The sequence below is a fragment of the Camelus bactrianus genome, chromosome 19 (assembly GCF_048773025.1).
Source record: "Camelus bactrianus isolate YW-2024 breed Bactrian camel chromosome 19, ASM4877302v1, whole genome shotgun sequence".
NCBI lineage: Eukaryota > Metazoa > Chordata > Mammalia > Artiodactyla > Camelidae > Camelus > Camelus bactrianus.
The window spans coordinates 18,456,049-18,478,717 of record NC_133557.1 but is presented as its reverse complement, the minus strand read 5'-3'; the positions used below and the strand labels follow the sequence as shown (position 1 = coordinate 18,478,717).

Sequence of the window (22,669 nt, the reverse complement as noted above, 5' to 3'; positions counted from 1 at the left end):
TGAAAGATTAGCACCGTTGACATCAAAGCCAATATTAAGACTGAATTGTCTGATGCTGCCATTGTTCAACACGAACAAGGCTGTTACGGCTTGAATTGTGTTCTCCAGAAGAATATATGTTGAAATCTTACCCATCAGGACCTCAGAATGTGACCTTATTTGGAAATAGGGTCTCTGAAGATTTAGCCAGGAGAAGATGAGGTCATTAGGTGGGCCCTAATCCATTATAAGTGGTGACCTTATGCAAAGGGGAAATTATGACAGAGACAGATGTGCCCACAGAGAAAACAGTGTGGAGAGACACAGAAAATGTCATGTGAAGGTGAAGATAGAGGTTGGAGTAATGCCATCTATAAGCCAAGGAATACCAAAGATTTCTGGCAAACCACCAGAAGGTGGAGAGAGGCCTGGGACAGAGTCTTCCTCAGCTGTCAGAAGGACCCAACCCTATCAACACCTTGATCTCTGACTTCTGGTCTCCAGGACTGTGAGACAATACGTATCTGTTGTTTAAGCCACCCAGTGTGTGGTTCTTTGCTATCGCAGCCCCAGGAAACAGATATAATGGTGAACATTTTATTAAGGGCTCACTGTGTGTCAGGCATTGCTCTGAGCACTTGATATCCATGAACTCATTTTCATGTCTACAACAATTCTACGGGAAAGAGATGATTATTGTGGATGTAGTGTCAACGAAGAAACTAAGGCACAGAGGCATTAGCAAACTTTCCCAGGGCCATCTAGCCAGTAAGAGGTAGGTCAGTGACTTAAACGCAGGCGGTCTGTTTCCTGAACTAATCCCTAACATCACCGTTGTTTATTGCCGTGTTCAAGATCCATACTAACTACAGCGTGTTGGTACTGATGTATTTAGGCACATACATCAATGGAACAGATAGAAAGCTCAGAAATAGACTCATGTATATGTAAGCATTTAATATATAATAAGTTATTAAGAAGTAGAGGGATTATGCAGTCGTGCTAGAAAAATAAAAGTATTTTAAGACGTAAAACTTAGATTCAGAGGCCACATCATATAGTAAAGTTATTTGTAGATGATTAAAGATTTAAATATACTCATAATTTAATAAGAGAATTGAAAGCTGATACAAGTGAATATTTATTTTTTCTGCAGGATCAAATACCAAAGTGTCAGGTATCCTATGTGGGGAGTTATGCCAGAGTAGGAAATGATTTATAGGTTTTACTTTATACTCAACAATGTCCTTATGGCAAAAGTAATTCAGAGGTTAAAAGAAACTAGACGAATGTTTATAACTAAAAGTATAGAAAATGGTTAATGTTCTTAACCTATTAAGAGCACTTATAAGTTAGAATGGATAAATAGCACAATCATAGATGAATGAAGAGAATAAGCAGGCAATCTGTCAATGAAGGAATGCCAATGGCCGCTTGAACTTAGGAAAAACATTCGCCCTCCCATAGTATTTGAATAACTTGAAAACAGTGGACCTCTGCACTTCACTAATTAAACTGAAAGAGATGAAAACCAATGCTACTGAGTACTGGTGAGGATGCAGAAGTGAGCAATCACACACTGCAGATAGCAGTATACTTGGAACAGCTGTTCGGAAAGGCAGTTTGACTATATATGTAAAATTATGCATGCCCTTTGCTTCTGGAAATTCAACTTCCAGAAAATTACCCTAAGGAAATAAATGTGGCTATGTCCTAAGATGTATCTCCTTACTTTATAAATAGTAAATTATGAAAACAACAAAAATAAGAAAATGGGATTTGGTTTAGTAAATGATAGGCTTAATAGGATGGCAACCATTAAAATTAGATTTTAAAAGAATGTTGAGTGAAATGTATTCCTGATACGGTGATGCACTTTAAAAGCAGGTTGTAAAGCTTTATGCTCACTCTGGTTCCATTTTGTTTTTTAGAAAGTAAATGTCTATATCTATCAATGGAAAAAAAAAAACCTCTAAGTCCATAGATCAGGGGAGGTATAGCTCAAGTCGTAGAATGCATGCTTAGCATGCATGAGGTCCTGGGTTCAATCCCCAGTACCTCCTCTAAGAATAAATAAATAAGTAAACCTAATTGCCTTCCCACACCAAAAAAAAAAAAAAAAAAGAAAAAGTCCATAGATCATGATATGAACACCAATGACTCTTGGAGAGAGAAATTTAGAGGGGATTGTGTTCTTAAATTTTTCCAAATTATTTGTAGTAAAAATGGATTATTTCTGCAATTAGAATAAAGTTAATAAACCTGACATATACATACATATATGTAGATTTGTGTATAAATAAATAGATGGAAGGTGCCCCTGTGTTGTACACACCTGTCAGATGTTAATTACACCAAAAGATGCCGTGCTGTCAAATGCATGGGTGCTAGTAGGGATTTTGAATATCTGTGACTTTAGGGTAAGCAGAATAGTCACTATTTACTACAGATCAACTGTTACAACTTGTTAGAATGTGGATTGTTAAATTATGAATACATTTTATAGGCACTGTACTCCTAATAACAGGAGTGATAGCTAATATGTAATTAGCTCTTAACATGTGCCAGAATTTTTCTAACGTCTACATGTTTATTGTCTCTTTTAATTCCCCTGGGAAATCTATAAGGGGGTGTGTGTGTGTGTGTGTTCGTACACCAAAATTCACAAAGAGATAAATAAGATAAATACATTAGTTTTTTTTGGAGACAGCACCATGATTTGCAAAAATTTTCTTTTGTGGGTAATTTCAAGGAAGATTTTGTGTTCTGTAATCCCCTCCACCTCAATTTCATCCTTATTTTGTGCGGCGGCTTCTTATGATGCTCTTGTGGGTACCACGGCCCCACTGAGTGAAGGGAGGACTCAGCAGCTCAGAGCCATGTGTAGACTCAGCCTGTTGCTCTCAGCAATCTGTTTGGTTTGATCCTGGAGCAAACTGTATAGACGCCCTGGGGGAGTAGATGGAATGAGTTTCCTTTAAGCCTACCCTCCATCAACATTATTTCTGCTAAGTTTTCAATAAGACAACAGAGTTTTTCCTCTCTCACATAACCTTTATTATTTCTAAAATAACTAGGGAATGATAAAGGAGAATATGAAAACTGCCATTGATTCTACCATCGAATGCATTGTTACTTCCTAGCAAATTCCTGGTGTACAGATGTTGGCAACCAGGACCAGGAGCTCTGTTTCTTAAAGCTTGCTTTGAGGGGCCTCCCGAGGCCATTGGGAAGCTGCAGAGAGAAATCTATATGAGAGCTCCTAGGAGGAGATCAAGGAAATTCTAGTGGATGCTCATCGAAACAGTGTCAGACTCTCCAGTGTGCCGCAGGATTCCTAGGTGATCCTGGGGACCGTGGTCTGAGGTGTGTCACATGATGTGGACTGAGGCTTCTGGTGAAAACTTGCATCAACCAAGCAGCCTGCGGGGACTGAAGGGGATAAGGTAACGAGCTTTATGATCCCCACTTAGAGGTTCAAAGGTGTGATTGAGGCATGGAGGGAGCTGCAAGGGAGAAAAGAAGAGGAGAGGAATGGGAAAATTAACAAGAGTCTCAAATACCGATTGGCCTCAGCATGTTTTAGCAAACCGAGCCAAAGTCTGAATTATAGTATTTTACTGAAGCCGCGGACAAAAGCAATAGCAATGTTTCCTAGCACAGTTGTTGAGTGTTTTTCTTCCCAAGGCAAAATCCAGACTGTGTGTGAAAGTAACTGAATGTTGGTGGATGTTACAGATCTTGCCCCCCACGGCCCACCCCCATCACCTGCCGGAGGTCTGATGTTAAGTGAGAAAGGTGAGGGGTTTCCCCTCATTGGACCACAATTTTAAAGTTTACAAGACACTATAGAAATAATGACTTGCAAACTTGAAGGAAACTTTAAAAAAGCATTATTAATAGTAAACAAATTTCAATCAGCATGCTAGAGGGGATATTGAAGTTTCTAGTCTCTCTGTCAAAAATGATATTGCAAAATTATTGTCATGAAGAGAGCATCAGAGGGAATGCAGCCAGGAAGTTAAGGGGAAATGTTGTCAGGAAGATAATTAATAAAGATATTATTTTTCTGGGTTGCACAATGTTTGTGGTACCTGTAGGCTGTTAGCAGTTTATTATTTGTTGTGATTTCTTTCCTTATTTCAAATAAATAGTCCCCTTTCTAAGTTTGTAGTCTATCCCCTAAATAATGTCCCCTCCCCAAGTTGTTTAAGCTTCAGGCTCCACAGCCCTCAGACCTACTCCTGGATTGGACGGTAATATTATTATCTTCTTACAGATGAGGAAATTGAAACTCTGAAAGGTGGAGTGGCTTGTCTGAGGTCACATGGTTGTGGCCTGGGCTCCAAGAGGCCCGTCACCCGTGCGCTGCGCCATATTCCCCGTGGGGCATGATTGGGATGTGGTTTTGCTTTTCTCTGTGTTGGTGGAGGTGCACTGCTAACGGCCAGCGCCCTAGGCATGGAAGAGCTCTCCACCGCCAGCTGCCCCTCAGGGAAGTGTTCATGCACTTGCTGCTGGTGGTTCACAAGCCGGGTACTCTTCCCCCTGGCACCAGGGTGTCAGCCGTGGGGGAGAATTACACAGTCCTCATGATTTTGTGGCTGCTTTTGGTCCTCTTCTGAAAAACCATTCTGCCACTTCTCACCCCTTTCATTCTGCCTCCCGGCTCTCAGCCTTTCAGTCAGTGGGCTGCCCCGGATGACAGAAGGCTGCAGGTTCTCTGGGGACAGTGGGTTAGAGGGGGAAACAACAGCCTTGAAATGCTGCAGATGCAGGACGGACAAAGCGCACCGAAGTCGAGCATCCTTTCTTTTCCATGATTCTTACCTCCCACAGCCCCTGACATTCCAACTGGCAAACACCACTGGGTTTTCCAGAAGACCATCCACTTCCTCTCAGACTGTGCAATTCTCTCAAGAAAGAGTTGCGTGGTATATAAGTTGCTGGCATTTTGGGTGGGCCCAAAGATGTCTTGCATCCTCTAAGTACATGATTAAAAAAAAAAAAAACAGCTCTGTAAACTTCAGCGTTTATGGTTTCTTTGTTACATTTGCTTCCTTTTGTTTATTCCTGTCACATTGAGGTCAGAGGGTTGAGAAATCTACTGTGATGCCACCATCTTTCTCACGAATGTTGGTTTTGATTCTGCTGTTTGCATTCTTTCCCTCCCTGAAATTCTTTATTAACCCACAGATCTGTCCCCCATTCCAATGTCTTTGCATCTTCTGTTAGTCTCTTTGTGGCTTTCTCTTCTTGTTTCACGATGGACTGGGTCTCTGCATCCTGTGAGGATGCTGAATGTTTTAAAAGCATTGCTGTAATTCCTGGAGTAGATTCCTGGAGTAGATAATTTTTAGTGGTCTTCTCTTAAGTTTTCATGGTTTTCCTCTCTATTCCTTTTTTGTGACCATAATAATTTTTATTATTTTTCCCGAAGTTTTTATTTTCTGACTGTAGGTGGGAGATGGTAAGGGAGAGACTCCAGGTGCCTGGAACAAGTCTTCATTAGAGGGCCAGTGACATGGTTTCCTACTTGTTAAAAACTATGTAAAGTGACTATAACTCAATAAAGAATGTTAAAACAAACAAACAAACAAAAAAACTATGTATTTCTGAAAGTGAGAATTGACAGTGTGGAAGGAACACATGTAGCGAATTCCAGGCAAGTGAGGTTTAACTTTTCTTTTTCCAGATTATAACAAGGGTGTCTCAAGAGTGGTCTGCCAGTTGAATGTTTAAATCCATTTCCGTTTCCTCCAGATGCTAGTGATAGTTTTATTGTGAGTCCTTGTTTTCAGTTCTGTTGGAAGCTTTCCCCTTTTCCAGTGTTTTCTTAGGCATGGCAGTGAGGCTCTGAGAGAGACCCGGGGGAGCTTCCTGCCAGATTTCATTTCAAAGGGAATGCTACTCGGCCAAGGTCATGCAGCCAGCTGGTGGCAGAGCCAAGTCTGTAACGTGGGGCTCCTTTCTTCCAGGCAGATCCAAGTCTTCCAGACCACTGGCCGCTCTTGTCCTGTGAGGGCCTGAGCTATGATGTGGTTTAACAAGTGGTGGCTTTGCTGGACGTTCCTTTCTGTTCCAAGGAGTTTTAGCCCAACGTGGAGTCCTGCTGGCAGGGCTGCACTCACAGGATCCTATGCGTTGGGCTTTTTCAGATTTGAGAGAAAAAAAAAAGTGCACAGAGTTGGAAGTGGCTGACTGCTTGTTCCAAAGATGAGAAATGTGTTTATGTGTCCTGGACATGAGGAGGAGATGTGGCAGCTTTGAGGTACTGGGTCTGCTTTTTGTTCTTAGGAATCTTAGTGACAGCCCTGCTGTCTCTTTTTGGAATGTTCATCGAAGGCCAGTTCCTTAATTACTAGGCGAGTGCCTGCTTCCTCTTTGTGGGTGCCTCCGTCTTTGGGAGATTTACCTCTGCAGGGAACCAAAGTGTCAACATTTGGGAAAAAGGATGCAAGCCTAATGATTTAACAGGGTGACATGCTGGCACAGCTCAGATCGCAGTTACCTGAGACACCGTCATCTCTGAGACTGCAGAACACACTTCTATTGTGCTGACCCAGTCGTGGCATCCCAGTAGTATGAGCTTTAGCTTAGCGGAGGCTCCTTTATACTCTGCCCTTAAAAACCTTTCATTCCACATTTAATGCCCATTTAAGAGGCGATGGCGGATGGAGCCCAGCTGTCCACCACAGACAGACTGGCCAAAGCTTCACGTTTTGAGGGGGCTCACACCACCTCCCCTTAGGATGCTACTGAGACCTCAGTAAATATTTTATCTACACAGTCACCAGTTTGGTGATTTATGTAACACTAGATGGCTATTATTGAGTTTAATGGACTGCATGGAACCCGAATTTTTACTTGATGTAATTAAATGTTAATATACATATAAAAACTGAGTTCATAAACCAGTATCTGTCAGCTAGTCCTGAACGTTTCTGGGGCTTTTGTCGGCACAGTGTTATGTAGCAGAGAGTAATGGCCTTTGGGGAAGGGAAATAGAGTAAGAATCCCAAATGTAGGGAAGTTGGACTGGATTCTTTTCTCATTGAAATCTCGGTTTCTTTGTCTTTATAAGGAGAATGAGTAATCTCTGGATCATAAGATGACTGTTATGATTAAGTGGGATTATGTGGGATTATGTGGAATGATTGGCCTGCTGCCTGGCAAGGAATAGCTGCTCAATAAAGATCATTTTCTGTATCCACCTTATGGATATATATATATATATATATATATACCTGTGTGTGTGTGTGTGTGTGTGTGTGTGTGTGTGTATGTATAAATATATACATGGAGGTACTGGGGATTGAACCCAAGACCTTGTGTGTGCTAAGCACATGCTCTACTACTGAGCTATACCCTTTCCTCCGTGGATATATTTATTGAGTGCTTACCACGGTCAAAGTATGAGGGTATGGGACGAGCCAAGGTGGGTACCTTACCTGCTTCATTTATCTCCGTGTTTTCATTGTCAGACTTCCCCACTAAAACATGGGGCAAGTTATTTAGCTGGTTCTCAGTTTCATCGTGTGTAAAGCAATGGGCAGTAACAGTACCAATACCATGGGGCTCTCTGAGGATTAAATGAGGAGATTCGTGGACGTGGCTCAGCACAGTGCACAGCACGTAGCGAACACTCAGTAAATGCCACCTGCTGTTATTATTGTTCCCACTTCACAGATGAGGAGATGGGGGCGTGAGATCTTCTCTGACCCACCCGAGGCCCCAAAGAAAGTGCCAGAGCCAAGCCGGGCGTCATCCTCTGGTGCCACGTTCTGCACTTCCGACGCTGTACCACACTCCCTTCCTTGGTGCGTGAGGCATTTATGGAGTTTCCCTCAGGCTCTCAGGCATCACAGTGCTGGGCTCTTTGACGTGTCCTGAGGAGTCGGTGGCCAAGAACACAGACACATAGTTCCTGCCCTGGCAGACTTAGCCTGGTGATGGGAAGATAGAAAATAAATAAGTGAGTGAGTAAATGAACAATTCCAGGGTTACTCAGGGGGCATGAGCAACAGCCCCAGTGAGTGGAAGCAAGATGGTAACAACAGAGAAGAACAGGGGGAGGAAGGAGGCTGCTTCTCACAAAATGTTCAGAGAGGCTTCTCTGAGAGGCAGCATTTGATTTTTGATGTGGAAGATGCCCAGAGCCAGCCACATGACGCCATGTGAAGCTCTAGGGCGAGAGCATTCCAGGCAGAGGAAACGGCAGTGCAAAGATCCTGAGGCCACCGAGAGCTGGCTTAGGCTTCCAAGGCCTTCAGAAAATAACACAGCTCCTGCCAGAAAGCAGTGACAGCCCTTCCTTCTGTGGAGAAGAAGCCTTTACTCCCCTTTCCCGGCAGATCTGAAGTGTCCCTGACATGGGTTATGACCCCTGGCCATCTCTTTCTTTCATTGCTCCCTCAAAAATGAAAATGAAAAAGACAGCCGTTGTGTGAGAAAAGATGAAAGATGCTATTCTGGCTTCTGAGTGGGCAGAGTTCTGGCTTGGGGCCAGGAGAGCTGGCTTCCATCCCAGCTCTGCACCCCTCTCTTTGCAGCCTTGTCCTTTTTATGCCTGTCTCCCCACCTGTAAAGTGAGGAGTGGGGCCAAATGATCCCTTCCCTCTTGAAATGTGGGAGAGCAGCGGAATCCCTGAATCTGCTTCTGGGGTGTTTGGGAGGGGAAGCAGACTTGCTGGCTTGGGTGGGGCTTCTGTTCAGGCTGGTGGGCTCTCCAGCTGGTCTCCACATTGAGCCATCTTCACTTTAACTGGAGGTGACTGCTCTCCCCACCGCCGCCCCTCATCCTCTTCCTGGAAGGTTGAAGCTGAGCCCTGACCCCTTGGCCCTTCCCTGCTGGTCACAGTGCATGGCAGCATCTGTTGCAGTGTTGCCCAGGGCAGAGCAGCTGGCCGTCCTCCGTGCTCTCTCCTGTCTGTGTGCACGCCAGAGCCTGGGAGGGCTGGCATGCGTGAGAAGACGGAAATCCACCTGCCTCGTCCCACTGTGTCCTCTTCTTGTACGACATACAGATGCGCCAGACTGAGGCCTGCGGCAGACCCCGCAGAGAAGCTGGTCTGAACAGAGGCTTTTATTTCCAGGGGACACCTGGCCCTCCTTGTGTCCCTGCAAGCGTAGCCAGGTGGCAGGATGGAGGACACAGTCACCATCTCCTAGGGTGTCAGAAATCCGAGTGCCCTTCCAGAGAGTTTAATTTACTGCTGTGTTACGTGGGGAGACCCTCAAGGTTAGGTGACGGCCCAGGGTCACACAGCGGTAAGTGGTGAATGAGGTTGGGATGGACAGTGTGTGTCAATAGCTTATCACACTAGGCACTGCTGACTCTTACAAGATGTGGTGGACCAGCTCAGAGAGTTTGCTTAAAATATTTTGTTGGGATTATGCACGATGAGCACATGTAGCATGGCTGTCTTTCCCGTTTCTAATTCGTACCCTGGGATTAAATGTTCATTTAACAAATACTTGGCACCTACTGTGTGCCAGGCACTGTTCCAGATCTTTACAGATATTAAATTTGCCCAGTCCTCATAACAACCCCAGGAGATGGGGACTATGCTTATCCTCATTTTACAGACGGAGTAATTGAGACACGTAGAGGTTAAATAATTTGGTCAAGGTCACACAGTTAAAAAAAAAAAATAGCAGAGCTGAGATGCAGGCTTCAGAGGCCACACCTTTAACCCCTAGGATGTGGAGTCTCCCTGGTCAGAGCCCATCACCCTCTACTCAAGGTGGGCGTGCCCGAGGGCCAGTTATCTCCTTGAATTCTCTGCTTTACAGGGAGAGAAACTGGAGCCTGGAAAGGGCTTGAGGGTGTTCGAATCAGGTTCTAGAAAGTTGCTGTTTCTGTTACTCCTGTCTTTTCCTGCTCCACTGCCTTGGAAGTCAGAACACGTCTCTGGTCTAGAAGACACCCAGCAGCAAGTGCATTTTTCTCCCTTGAAGTCCCTTTGCTAACTTCCACCTTTGTTGTTTTCCTTCCTGGATTTATTATAATGGGCCAAATTAACCTGAGTTGCCTCCCAGAGTCTCTGGGAGAAAGAACCAAATGAACAGATCAGACACTGTTTCCCTGGTCCTTGGGGAATGGCCAAGCCATCAGAGAGACATCATCTTATTTATAATAAATTCACTGTTCAAAGAGCTTTAAAACATTTTTTTTCCTATTAGGAGTATTGTTTCTATCTGTTGAGTCCATGAGTGTTTGACATTGGATGACTTTATAAAACATTCTACTAATTGGATTTGTTAAAGCAAATAAATCAAACACTAATTGGAACGTGCCCTGCCATTATTTTTGCTTACTGAATTAGATATAATGGTGTGAAGGCCTTCTTATCATATTTGTGCACTTATTTAAACACCCCCTTGGCACACACTTCTGCAAATTCAATTAGATATTCCAAAAAGGAATTCAATTTATGGCCAGGCTGGTTTACATTCATTCTGGGGGCAAGACTCGCCTACCCACCATAGCCTGCCCACGATTAATAAGCCACTTAGATATTGCCCTGCCTTCAAAGCATTTGTCGGCACGAGGGTGGAATCTCGATGACTTGGGGGTTGGGGTGCATCATTGTTAGGACGTGGGCATCCACAGAGCAGGGCTAGCTTCACGGGCGTGTGACTTGACTAGTCACACCCGGCCTGGCACTTGGAAGGGCCCTGTACTTAATTTAATCCTCTGCTATGGTCATCTTGAAATTTCTTAACTAGTTTTTAAGCAAAAGGCTTTGCATTTTGGTTTTGCACTGGGCCCCCCCTATGAACTAAGAAGGTGAGATCTGCCCTGGTTGTCAGACTTTCTGGCTAAGGAAGGAGTCCCTGATTTGAATCTTGGCTCTGCCCCCGATTGACTGTGTGGTGTGGACACTGTCACCTGCTCTGGCCTTCGTTTCCTCGACTGTGAAATGGGAGTACTGCTCCTTGCCCATGAGGAACACATGCTATGATGTCAGTGAAGTGCTTATTAAATCCAAGGAGCTTTTGTGCTTCTCTCAAGCCTTTATCCTACAGGCCGGGAGTGTAGCTTCAGAAAGCAGTGGATGACATGTCCCCCCTCCCCACCTCCTGGAGGAAAGGAAGACACAATCTACAACTAGATATAGGAAGGAGGTATCAAAAGCACATGACATCAAACACTCAAATGGTGAAGCACAGTACTCTTCTGTGACTGTGTTAAAATTGGAAATTTTTACAGCATCAAAGCAAAGGTTAGCAAACTATACAGTCTGCGGGCCAATTCTGGACCTTCACCTATTTTTACTCCGCCCACCAAGGAAGGTTGTTTTTTTTACGTTTTTAAATGGTTAGATAAATCAAAAGAAGAATATTATTTTGTGGCATGTGAAAATCAGAGGAAGTTCAAAGTGCAGTGTCAGTAAATCAAGTTTTATTAGAAAACAACTCTGCCCATCTTTCTGGTTTGTTTCTGGCTGCTTCTGTGCTATAGTGGCTTTGCTGAGCTGCAGTGACAGACACTAAGTGGCCTTCTGTGGTTGGCAGGATTCCAAATTGGTCCCCGAGATGACCAGCCCCTGGTATCCATGTCTTGTATAATCCCCATCCTCGGGGCGGGGCTATGAAGAGACTAGATTTTGCTCTCATGATTAGGTTATGTTAGTGATGAAGGTAAAGAGGTTTTGCAGGTGTAATTATGGTCCCAAATAGGTTGACTTTAATCAAAAAGGAGATGATCTTGAGAGGGCCTCACTGAATCACATGAGCCCTTAAAAAGGATGGAGTTTTGTCCAAAGGAAGAGATTTGAGACACGAGAGGGCTTGTGGCAGGAACTGTGGGTGGCTTTTAGGGGCTGAGAGTATCCCCTGGATGAAAGCCAGCCAGAGAGCAGGGACCTTGATCCTATAACGACAAGAAACTGAATTCTGTCAAATGCCACATGACGTTGAAAGATGACCCGGGCTCCAGAGAGGAAAACTGTTTCCCTGATACCTTGACTTCAGCCTTGCGAGGCCCTGAGAAGAGAACCAGCCCGGCCTTGCCTGCAGAAACCATGGGATAATAAGTGTGTGTTGTTTTAAGTCCCTAAGTTTGTGGTGACTTGTTTGGTAGAAACAGAAAGCCAGTACACCTGCAAGGTGAAATGCTTTACTCTCTGGCCCTTTACAGAAAAAGTTGGTTTACCCCTGTCTTAGCAAGTGGTGGCGGTGGTGGTTGGACTTACATTCACCATAGACATGTGTGTATAAATACGTACTTACACGGCTCCAGGACAGTGCCTGGCATATAGCAGAAGCCCAGCAAATCTTTCGTTTCTCTTCTGAACTCAATTCTGCTCAAGAATACACAGGATCATATCTGAGAAATGCAGAGGCAGACACATTTATATTTTTATTGAATTCTATTTCTCTCTCATTTTCAAAAGAGGAGCTCATGTTTAAAAAAAATTCTGATTGGCACCATAAACTTTATTTACGCTTTAATGTGTCCTGAAGTAGGTGTCCTGCACTATTTTCACTTCCCTTACAGATGCTGATATGCTATACATTACCAAACCCAAATGGATTTTCAGAATCCAATTTCCTTGCTGCACTTTTCCATTTCTCTGTTGACTTTTTATGCTTGACTCACATCAGAGCATCTGGGGCCTTGGCTGCATTTTGACCTCAACCTGCCCAGGGAAGCAGCTTCTCTGTCCCGGTGCAGGGAGGTAGTGCCGGGTGCTCGGCCTGTGGCTGCACCGTCCTGTCCTCCCCTAATGAAGTGGGTCTTCTTCAACCCAGGACACGTGCTCTGGAGGCTGAGCCCAATTTGGGGGTTGGGGTGTGGGTAGGGGTAGGTTTATGAGATTTTTGTTTTCTTCCAAAATGATAATGATGGAGATGACAGCAGTTAAATGGGACCACTTACTCTTTAAAATGGGATGAGGTGAGCATCCATCCACCTGAGTGTCTTTTGGGAGTCTCTCCGACCATAAGTGTTCCCCAGGTGGCCTGCCACAGACACCTGCAGAGGTGGTGGTCCAGAGCCTTCTCTGCAGGTGTCAGGGCACCAAGGAATTGCACCAAGAGGGATAAATGTCATTGTTGAAAGAGCAAAAGGAGCCGCAGTGAGACTCAGCATCATAGGCTTGACTGTTTGACATTGTGGGTCCACGGGAAGCTGACTTTTCCTTCCTCCTCTTCCCCTTGGTGGCCCTCAGTAGCCCGTCCTGGGGCTGGAGGCCTGGCTCTGCATCTGTGTGGCTCCTGAGAGTTCCCAGTTCTTCCTGAGTCTTTGGAATCCTTAACCTTTACCCCTGGAAGGGTCCTCAGTGATCCGATCCACCTTGCACACCAGAAAGTGAAGACCCAGAAATGAGGAAGGCAGGAGAGCGAGGGGGCTGTACCCAGGCGGCAGTGTTGTCTGCTGCCAGACTGTACCGTCTGGAGCTTGTTACCACTCCATTTCTCAATCCGTTGATGGAGAGGGGGGAAATTCAGGGAGGATTGCTTAAAAAATACTTATCAAGTATATTTTCTCCCCTGAATTGCTTTTAAAACTTATCTCTGGGTCCAGCCAGACCGACAGAGAGCAGGTCTCTAGATCATATCATATTGGGCTCCACTGAATTGCTTTTCCTGAACTGTATGTTTGGGTGATGCTGTCAGTTTATATGGAGAATGATTATGAGAAATAGTCTCATGAACTCGGCTGTGCACCCCTTGTGTGGATGCTGTTTCAGACGTTGTTCATTATGGGATATAGGATTTCTGTTACCAGTACCCCTGTGAAGTTCTTGTGCGAGCTAAGCACCTGGAATGACTGTAATTTACCTGAGCAGTTTGGCTTTTATTGTATGAACACAGAGCATCCAGTATCTGAACAGATTATCCTTTTTCTCTTGGCCTCTGGAAGCTCAGAGCCAAATATGTAACTTCCTTCAGCAGGTGGACGGGTAGGACATTGCAGCGTGGACTTGTATGTAACTCTTTCTGTTCTGCTTTTCTTTTTTCTTCTGTCCTCTATTTGCTTTTTTTTTTTAGTTGAAGTATAGTCAGTTTACAATGTGGTGTCAGTTTCTGATATGCAGCACAATGCTTTAGTCATATGGAAACATACATATATTCATTTTCATATTCTTTTCCACCATAAGTTACTGCAAGATACTGAATATAGTTCCCTGTGCTGTACAGTATAAACTTGTTTTTAGTTTGCTTTTTGTCATCATGCTATAATTCCTGCTTCTGTGTTTTATCAGTTGACTGTGGCTGGACTAGAGTTGACAGGGTGGATGGTGCCAGTGAGAATGTGGTCTATGTTCTTGATCTACACAAAGCACAGGATACTTAAAACAACCCCTTGGCCATGCATCCTGCTTTGCTGGGAGCCCAGGAGCTCCATGGAAAAGTCACGGACCAGGTGGACCTCTGGAGTTCGGACATACTTGTGTGATAAGGTGCAGGACAGAGGCCTGCTCCTAGAAACTTTCTTGTAGAGAGGGACACTGAGGTTCCCATGAGGGACACCGAGGTTTGCATAAGGGATGACAAATTCTGGCAGAGTGGAATAGAACTGACAGCTGGGTCTGCCTGTTCCAAAGAAATAGCAGCTTGAAAGAAGAGTGTGAAGCTGCTTTCAACTCTACTTTAAGCCAGCTCCTCCTCAGGGGAAAGAGGGCTGTGGTCACTGGGGCCACAGGTCTGCTGCTGTGGGACCCCAGTATCAGAGAGTAGACTGTTAGATGGGAAAGGCATTTGCTCACTGGCTGCGAGTTGAAGTGGTCACCAGAGCTCTGCAGGTGGAGGCAGCAAGGTGCCTGGGAGTGGCTGTGAAGAGGAGGTGGGTCCCCACCCTTAGGGGTGGGACCTATCAGCACTCAGCTCAGGTGCAGCTGAGCAGGCCACCTACCACTGGGTGGAGAAGGCAGGTGACGGGTGAGTGACTGATCTGATCTAGGAGACTTAAGGGCAAATTATTGTTGTGAACTTACTTGGGGTTTATTAGCTGGGATGCCCAAATATATAATGTGAGCCCTCCTAAATCTTGTCTAGAAAGCAACAGAGAATTGGCTTAATTAGACCATTAAGTAAAATTTATTAACAATTTCTCCTTTGTGCTTCAACATATCTCCATGAAAGTGGGTTTTTTTGCATTGCACCTTAAATGTATGTTTGTGTGGCTGTCTTTCCCTGTTCTTTGCAAACTCGGTAAGGGTAAGAATCGTATCTGTCAATTCTGTGCCTCTGCACAGACCTGTTTAAAAAAAAAACTGCACTTAATGTTTCTAGAATAATAAGTAGGGGAATGGGTTCAAATGGAAAGACCCAACCACTTTGGAAGCACTATCTGCCTGATGCCGTCTCATCACTTTGTAAGTGAAAGTCTTGGTCTTTGGTTTCTGGGGAATACATCTTCCTCTGGTCTATAAGAATGAGCCTGGGTTCTCTGGTTAGGTCACCATGGATTTAAACTTGCCTCCATCACTTCCCTTCCATATGACCTAAGCAGATCACTTAACCCTTTAACGCATCAATTATCTTATACTTAAAGTAGGGACAAAAATCTATCTCAGTTGTGAGGATTAAGTGAAAGCAAATGCGATAGTATCTGTAATCAGTGCCTAGTATATTGTCTGACATGGAACAAATGCTCAAGAGAGTGTGCTTCTTACATTAGTCAGGATGTGCAGGGCTCTGCTACGGTAACAACTAAACTCTAAGGTGTCAGTGGTATTAAGACTAGAAAAGTTGGCATTTTGCTCCTGGTAGGTTGAATGACAGTATTACTGGTCAGGCGACTGGGTGGTTCTCCATTGAGTGTCTCAGGCATATAAACATCTTTCTTTCTTTGATGCCACTGCCTTCAGATATATCTTTGAAGGTCCTCACAATAAGGTAGTTGAGAAGGATTACTTGTAAGAGATTATTTTTATGGGCTAGTCCTGCACATGGTGGATATCACTTTATTACACATTTCCTGGGTTTACTACATGGTCTTCCTCTGATGCAAGGTGGACTGGAAATGTGAAGTTCTTACATGCCCAAGAAAGAAGACGTCAACAGTTTGTCATATACCTAACGTTGTCTTGGCTGTACGTTCCCTCTCTAGCCCTGGAGGCTGATCTCAGTTTAGGGTGACCTGCCCACTCTTGGGGTGAACACTCGAGATGCTGCAGACTCCCCTCACTCATCGGTTCCAGCACATCGGGATCTGTTGTCAGTGGCGTTGACCTGGTCCATTTGTCTCCCACAGGCTGGGCTCCAATAAGGCAGTGGTGGTGCTGAAACTATTTAGAAAGCTTTAAATGGTGTGTTATTATCTCCTACCTGTGGCATTCACTCTGCTGTTCTGGTCAGAGAAGGTCTATAGAAGAAGTGACTTGGGGAAGGCTAGTTTGGAATATGTCAGACAGGCAATGTAGGGAAGGAGCTTTCTAGGTAAAAGTGGCAAGTATGAGACCAGAAAGAGCAAGTTGATCTTGGGGACTGCTGTGGGCTCACTGTTACTGCAGTGTAGCTGGGTCTGTGTCTGGCATCTCGTCCACAGTTACTGGTTTGTTCATTCAGCAATATTCATTAATCCCCTACTCTGTGCCAGAGCCAGTCCCAGCCATTCTGAAGCTTATGTCTAGTGGAAGCTAGTTGTCCTTGCCTTTCAAAAGTCAACCTTCTCCACTCTATCTGGGATGATGTCTCTCCTGCCATCTGCCTAACCTTTCTTCTTGTCTCTTGGGACTTCCCTCCTTGTCTGTTGACCCTTGTCAACCCACACTGGGCCTTGCCCTTCTTCCCTCAGTTCCCCAAAGCCCCAGTGACACATGGCTGTTGTATGTAGCCAGGTCTCACCGAGGAGTTGGGTGTAGCAGAGGGACATGACAGCACAAGACAGGGAACTGTTTCTAGTTCATGGTCAGAATGGCTTCCTGGACCTCTCCAACCTAGGGGTCCTCTCAGCCACCACAGCTGTAGCTGTCATAGCACACCCTGAGATGTGCGCTACTTACTGGTTTACTTGTTTCCTCTTTGTCTCTTGCTGGTGATCAATAGCATGTCTCTTGTAAACCGCTGTATAGATAGCACCTTGTACTCCGCTGGATCTGCAGTACGAGCTCAATTAAATAATTGTGAAGTAAAGAATGGATAAATGAAAGCACACAGGTATTTTTGTTCCTAACAGGGCATCAGGCATTTTCCATCACAGGAAATTTCTCATCAGCTGTCACCTTCTGCAAGTATCTCCTTTACATTGCGTTTCTTGGACCTCTCTCTCCCTCTCCTTTCTGTCTCTCTCTCTAGGTGTCTGTACTGAAAATTCCTGTAACTTTTTAGTGCAAAGCAATTTAATACTCTCAAATCAAGCGCCAACCCTTGCAGTATGAAAATAGGTCCAGCCCTCCTTTGCCCAGCCGAACTCATTGGGGTGCTAAAGACTGGGTTTCCATAGTCAGCAAGAAAGGAAAGTGGAGAAAGTTTTGACCTCAAAGGTTTCCTTTAGCAATGTTGTGACCAGGTTCTGTATCAGATCTGTCGACAGGACTTCCACCACCACTCAGAGGAAATCCCAGGTCTGGGTTCAGAGAAGGGGTTTTGTCCTTTGTAGCTGATGGAGACGATGGTGATATCACGTGAGGCGGTGGACACAGGCAAGGGCTGGCAAGGGATGGTTTCTGTTCATGGATCAGAAACACCTTTGGATGTGTGATGGGGAACCAGTGGGGGTTTAAGGGAGGGAGATGGTGATGTGATGAGATCTGAGCAACAAGGGGACAAGCCAAGGGCAGTGGAAAGATGGACTGGGGTGTGAAACTGGGTCCTGGTGCTGCCCCCAGTCCTCTGCGCATCCTGCCAGCTCAGCCTGGAGAGCTCTTCCTCCTGCTTTGTACCCCTGGAGATGCTCCTGAACTTCAAAGCCCTAATGAGTTCTCTTTTTCCCCCACCCCTTCAAGGATATACTCTCCTGCTGTTTCTCTGGACAGACCAGCATTTCCTAGTTGCAGCCCCAGTTCTGTACTCCACGTTTCTCTCAGTGTCACCTGGAGAAGGGGACTTAGAGCCCAAAGCGTATGCTCAGTAAAGTCAACTTGACACAGCTCATTGTAAAGTGGTGGGTGGTGGAGGGCTTGGACTTTAAGGGAGAAGCTTTAAACACTGTCAGCCTTGGCTTTAGTATCTTCCAGGTGCACGACTGTCTAATTCTTCACGAATCTGACTTTTACTCCATGAAAACTGCTTTTATAGGGAAGGAAGTGGGTGTTGAGAATTTATTCTGTACCAGTTACTTTTCATATGTTATTCCATTTAGTCCTCCTGGTATTTCTGTCAAGTGGATCGTTCCCTCCACGTTCCAGGTGAGGAAACTGAGACACAGATGGTGGAGCATCTGGCCCGAGCTGACCCAACTTTGCAAAGCTGAGATTCGTGTCTAGTTTTGCAAGACTCGGAAGCTAGTGCCCTCCCCACTGCCTTGCAAGCATCTCTCAATGTTGCAGGAAGCAATTACAGAGGCATGCCCTGGCATTCATTTTTCCTACTTAGAATGAGACGTTGTTGTTTACTTTCTCAGGAAGGAAGATTGAAATCAATGTAAGTAGCCTTATTAACTTTTTTAAATAGGGGGGCCTGCAGATGCCAATGTCTTTCCTGAGAGCACCAAAGCAAATATAAAAATCCAATTTGCTTGCCTTTTTTTTTTTTTTATCTTCTCCAGAGTTTAAAATTCACTGCTGTAAATGAAGAGCCGATGAGACGGGGGTAATGAACCAAGCCTCAGACTCAAGGATATATTTACCCATATCTCTTTTGTCTGCAGGCGGCTGTTCCTTTGATGGGCATTACAGCAACTGTGGCTATAGCGTGGCCCTGGGCACCAATGGGTTTACCTGGGAGCAGATCAACACATGGGAGAAGCCAATGCTGGACCCTGCGGTGCCCACAGGTATGTGACCAGCTGTGTTTGAGACTGTGACGACAGCTCTGATGGTGACTTGTGGCGGGAAACTTCCTTCTGGATGGAGCTGCCTGAGAGGGCAGTAGATCACTTTGCTGGTAGTAAGTTCCCCATCTCCAGAAGCATGCAAACCAAGGCTGAGTGGATTCTTAGGGATATGGTAGAAATCATATGTCACCCGGATTCAGGAAACTTTTCACTTTGAGATTCTAAGCATTAGCTATAAGTGGGGGCATCACTGGGTTTTGTGTGAGAGCCTGACTGCAGTGGGATTTTAGGGGAAGAAAGAGCTTCTGAAGAATTGAGGTCATTTCTCTCCTATCAGATCACATAGATGCAGCTTGCATTTATGCAGGGAAATTTCTACAGTCCAGATGTTGCTCATAAAGTTGAGGTTCTGACATCCTCAGTGCCAAGTTTATCCTTAGCCAGGGGCTGAAGACCTAATGTACATTCCTGATGGATGCCTGCCTGAGGTAGGCCTGTGAGAGTTACACCTCATGTATTCTAGGGGAGGCACAACTGGAGGAGGTCTAGATGCAGGGTGAACACATTTAGGGTGGGGCATGCCTGTGTGAGCTGAACCTCGAAGAGGCTTACCTGGTGACATCATCCAGGAAGAGTTGCAACTCTGGGACCTCTAAGACCACCTCTTTGGATAACGTGATCCCTGGTAAGTACGGTTGTAAAGATACTTGGTTGCTGGAGAAATAGGCCATTCTCTATGGTTCCTCCCTTTAACCCACACACCCTCTAGTTTTTTTTACCAGCTCCTCCTGGTGCTCTTTCTTAGTCTCCTCTGTCTGCTTTCTCAGGCCATTAAATGTTGGCGGTCTTCAGACTTGTTCTATACTCTTCCAGCTGTATTAACCCTGAGAGTCTGCTGTGCTCTGCATGGCCATCTTTGATGTTGGTCTACTTAATTCAGATTTTATAGTGTGCACGTGTGTGTGTTGTGTGTGTGTGTGTGTGTGTGTGCGCGCACATGCTCTTTAGCCCACTGGAAGCCCTGTGGGGTCTTGTAGCCCTCCAGACTCAACCTGCCCCAAATCGAACCATTGACTCATCTCCATCTACTCACACGCGAGTGCTCCCTGTCTCAGAAGGCCACTTCATCACTCAGGTGCTGATCAAGAAACCCAGGGGTCCCACGTCTCTCTTTCCTGCCCTTCCTGACAGTCAGTCACTCCGTCCTGCCCCTCACCTCCTGAGCCCATCTCAAGTCTGCACACCTCTCTCTCTCTGCCACCTCTGCCCTGGTGCCACTGTCACATCTCGCCTGGGTCACCAGAAGTCTCACACAGGCTTCCTGGCTTCCTCTTATGACTTTAACCCACTCTCTGCACAGAAGCCAGAAACTGTTCTAGAAGGTAGACCTGTTCATGTCACCTCTTCCTTTCATTGTCCCCACCCACCTTCTGCCTAGAATCTTTTTGAGGCTTTCCTCTGGCTCCGAGAGAAAAGTCCGACGCCCTGCTATGACCTCCGAGGCCCTGCAGAGCTGGTCCAGCCTCCCCAGGTCCCATTCCCTGCTGTGCTTCCTTTCCCCTGGCTTTTGTCCATTCCCAGAATGTTCCAGACCCTTTCCTGCCTCAGGGACTCACATAGGATTGGCATTGTCCGGAGAACCTGCTCCTCCATTCTCTTGAACTTGCCCTCGGTATCTCAGCTCGTGCCTCACTCCTGAGGATGCTCAGGTCTGGGTCAGCTCTTTCTGCAGATGGCCCCCCTGGCACCCTGCACTTTCCTCAGGGACACGCATCACAGCTGTTTGTTCAGTGTACATTGTATCCCCAGAGGCGAAGTTCCATGTGAACAGGGACCATGACAGTCTTAGTCCCAGCTTCATCCTTAGTGCTTAATTCCGTGCATCATGCACAGTATGTACGAAATACCATCTTGTTGGATGGACACACGGATGAATGGGCAGATAGCTTTTAAGTGTTTCTTTAATGGAGAAATGAATGATAAACATTATTAAATGCCTTTGGGCCCCTTATTAACTGATCACACATTTTAAGTCTTTGCTGCTACCCTCCCATTTCACAAATCAGAAACCAAGGTTCCCAGCACCCGGGTGATGTTGCTTTTCCCACCATGCCACGCTCTCCCCTGGGGGGAGCAACCCTTGCTTCTCATCTTAATATTTTCAGCCCCTCATTATGGCACAGTGTCATTTCATAAACATTCGAGTGTGCTAATACAGTCTTCTGAGCTTTTCTGAATAGAGGCATTTGATAATGATCACCGAAATTATTCTGTCGTGATGCGCCTGTGGATTTCAGGGGCTCCGTGTGCTTCTTAGGCAGAGAGGCATGAAAATGAATTTGGATTAGGCAAAACTGTTTGCTCTTCCTCATGGGCAAAGGCTGAAGCCTTCCTCTTCCTTCTGTAAAGCCAGCAGTTTCCATCTTTTTGGAAATCTAGTCTGACTCTGTTTACTCAGATGTTCCACAACCTTTTACTGCTCCCTTTCCGTGTGACAAGCTCTGTGCTAAACTATGGGTCAGTCAGTATATGTCATTTGGGCACCTCCCCTGGTGCACAGAGTGAAATCTGAACTCCTTGTCATGGCCTGCAAGGTCCTGCATGATCTAGTGTCTTCTCTGAGCCTCCTTTTCTTCTCTCTCAAAATGCTTCATGTACCCGGATCATGTTTCAGTTACCTGGACATGTCAGGGTTTTTCCTGGCTCAGGGCCTTTGCACATGCTGTTCCCACTCACTGCAGGCATTTTCTCCACTCTTCACTTGACTGGTTTCTTCAGGTCTCAGCTCATTTACTCCTTCTCAGGGAGAAAGACTTTACTCCTGGTCAGAAGAAAGACTCCTCGGATGATCTCACTCCCAGCGTCCTGCTCTTTGCTTTCAAAGTCCTTATCATAGACTTGTTCCAATCCTCCACCACGGCCGAGTGACTCTGGGCCTTAATCCCTCTGCTTCCATTTCCCCATAATTAACATGGGAACCAGTGTGAGGCTTCAGTGGGATGATGCCTGTGTGCGTAGAATGTGTCTGCACATAGGAGGGCTTCATCAGTGCTGGTTCCCCTCGGTGCTTTTCTGGTTCTTGCAGTCTCTGGGACTGTAAGTCTGAGAGCACCTTGGAACCTTGTCTCCTCCTTCATGCTCACCTGACCCCAGATGCTGCTTTACACAGGTGAACCTTCCAGCGGGAGGTCTACTGTGGGTCCCTGATGGTCCCAGAGAGACTTTTCAATACCGGGGATCCATGCTACCCCTGATGGAGAACACCTCCTCCACCTTAACTCTGTTAATTCAGTGCTGCACACAGCCACCGTCACACTCTTTTCCTCATTCCTCTCTATGGGAAAAGCCCTCAGGCTAGCATTCCAGGCTTCAGACCTGCTTTTGCACCCACTTCATCTTCACTGAGGCTATCACAGAGGAATGGGGGTCACTGTGCCCACAGACTTTCTCTCTAAGCCTCTGTCTTGCCTGTGGAATTAACTACAGCTACCACTGGTTCCCAGCTCTGACTTCCCCAACCTCAGCATGAGTTTCCACATGTCCACCCTGAGATCCAGCCCAGGGCCCTGTAGAAGGGTCTCAGGGGTGCTGAGGGTAAATGTAAGTGCTCTAAATGTCCTTTTAAAGAGGCTGAAGCCAGAGGCAGTGGGGCTGGGAGGTTTCATTCTATTTCCTCCTGATACTGGTAGGACATTGTCAGAATGAAGTAGGGCTGGACCTCAAGCTGCAAACCTGGGTGCATAAGAAAAGCTGTATTTGCATCAACTTGAATCTGACTCTAAGCCTCCAGGGAGCCAG

The 22,669-nt window shown here is 45.7% G+C and overlaps 1 protein-coding gene across 10 annotated transcripts in view; it reads left to right on the top strand.

Moving 5' to 3' along the window:
• The window catches only part of PTPRT (protein tyrosine phosphatase receptor type T), a 944,743-nt gene that overhangs the window by 229,048 nt on the left and 693,026 nt on the right, over window positions 1-22,669 (top strand). For all 10 annotated transcript variants that reach the window (XR_012500633.1, XR_012500634.1, XR_012500631.1 and 7 more), the window contains exon 2: window positions 18,746-18,871. Coding sequence is in view for 5 of the 10 variants with exons in the window: in XM_074347294.1 (XP_074203395.1) it covers window positions 18,746-18,871 (126 nt within the window). In the remaining 5 variants the exon portion in view is untranslated. The remainder of the gene's footprint in view (window positions 1-18,745; window positions 18,872-22,669) is intronic.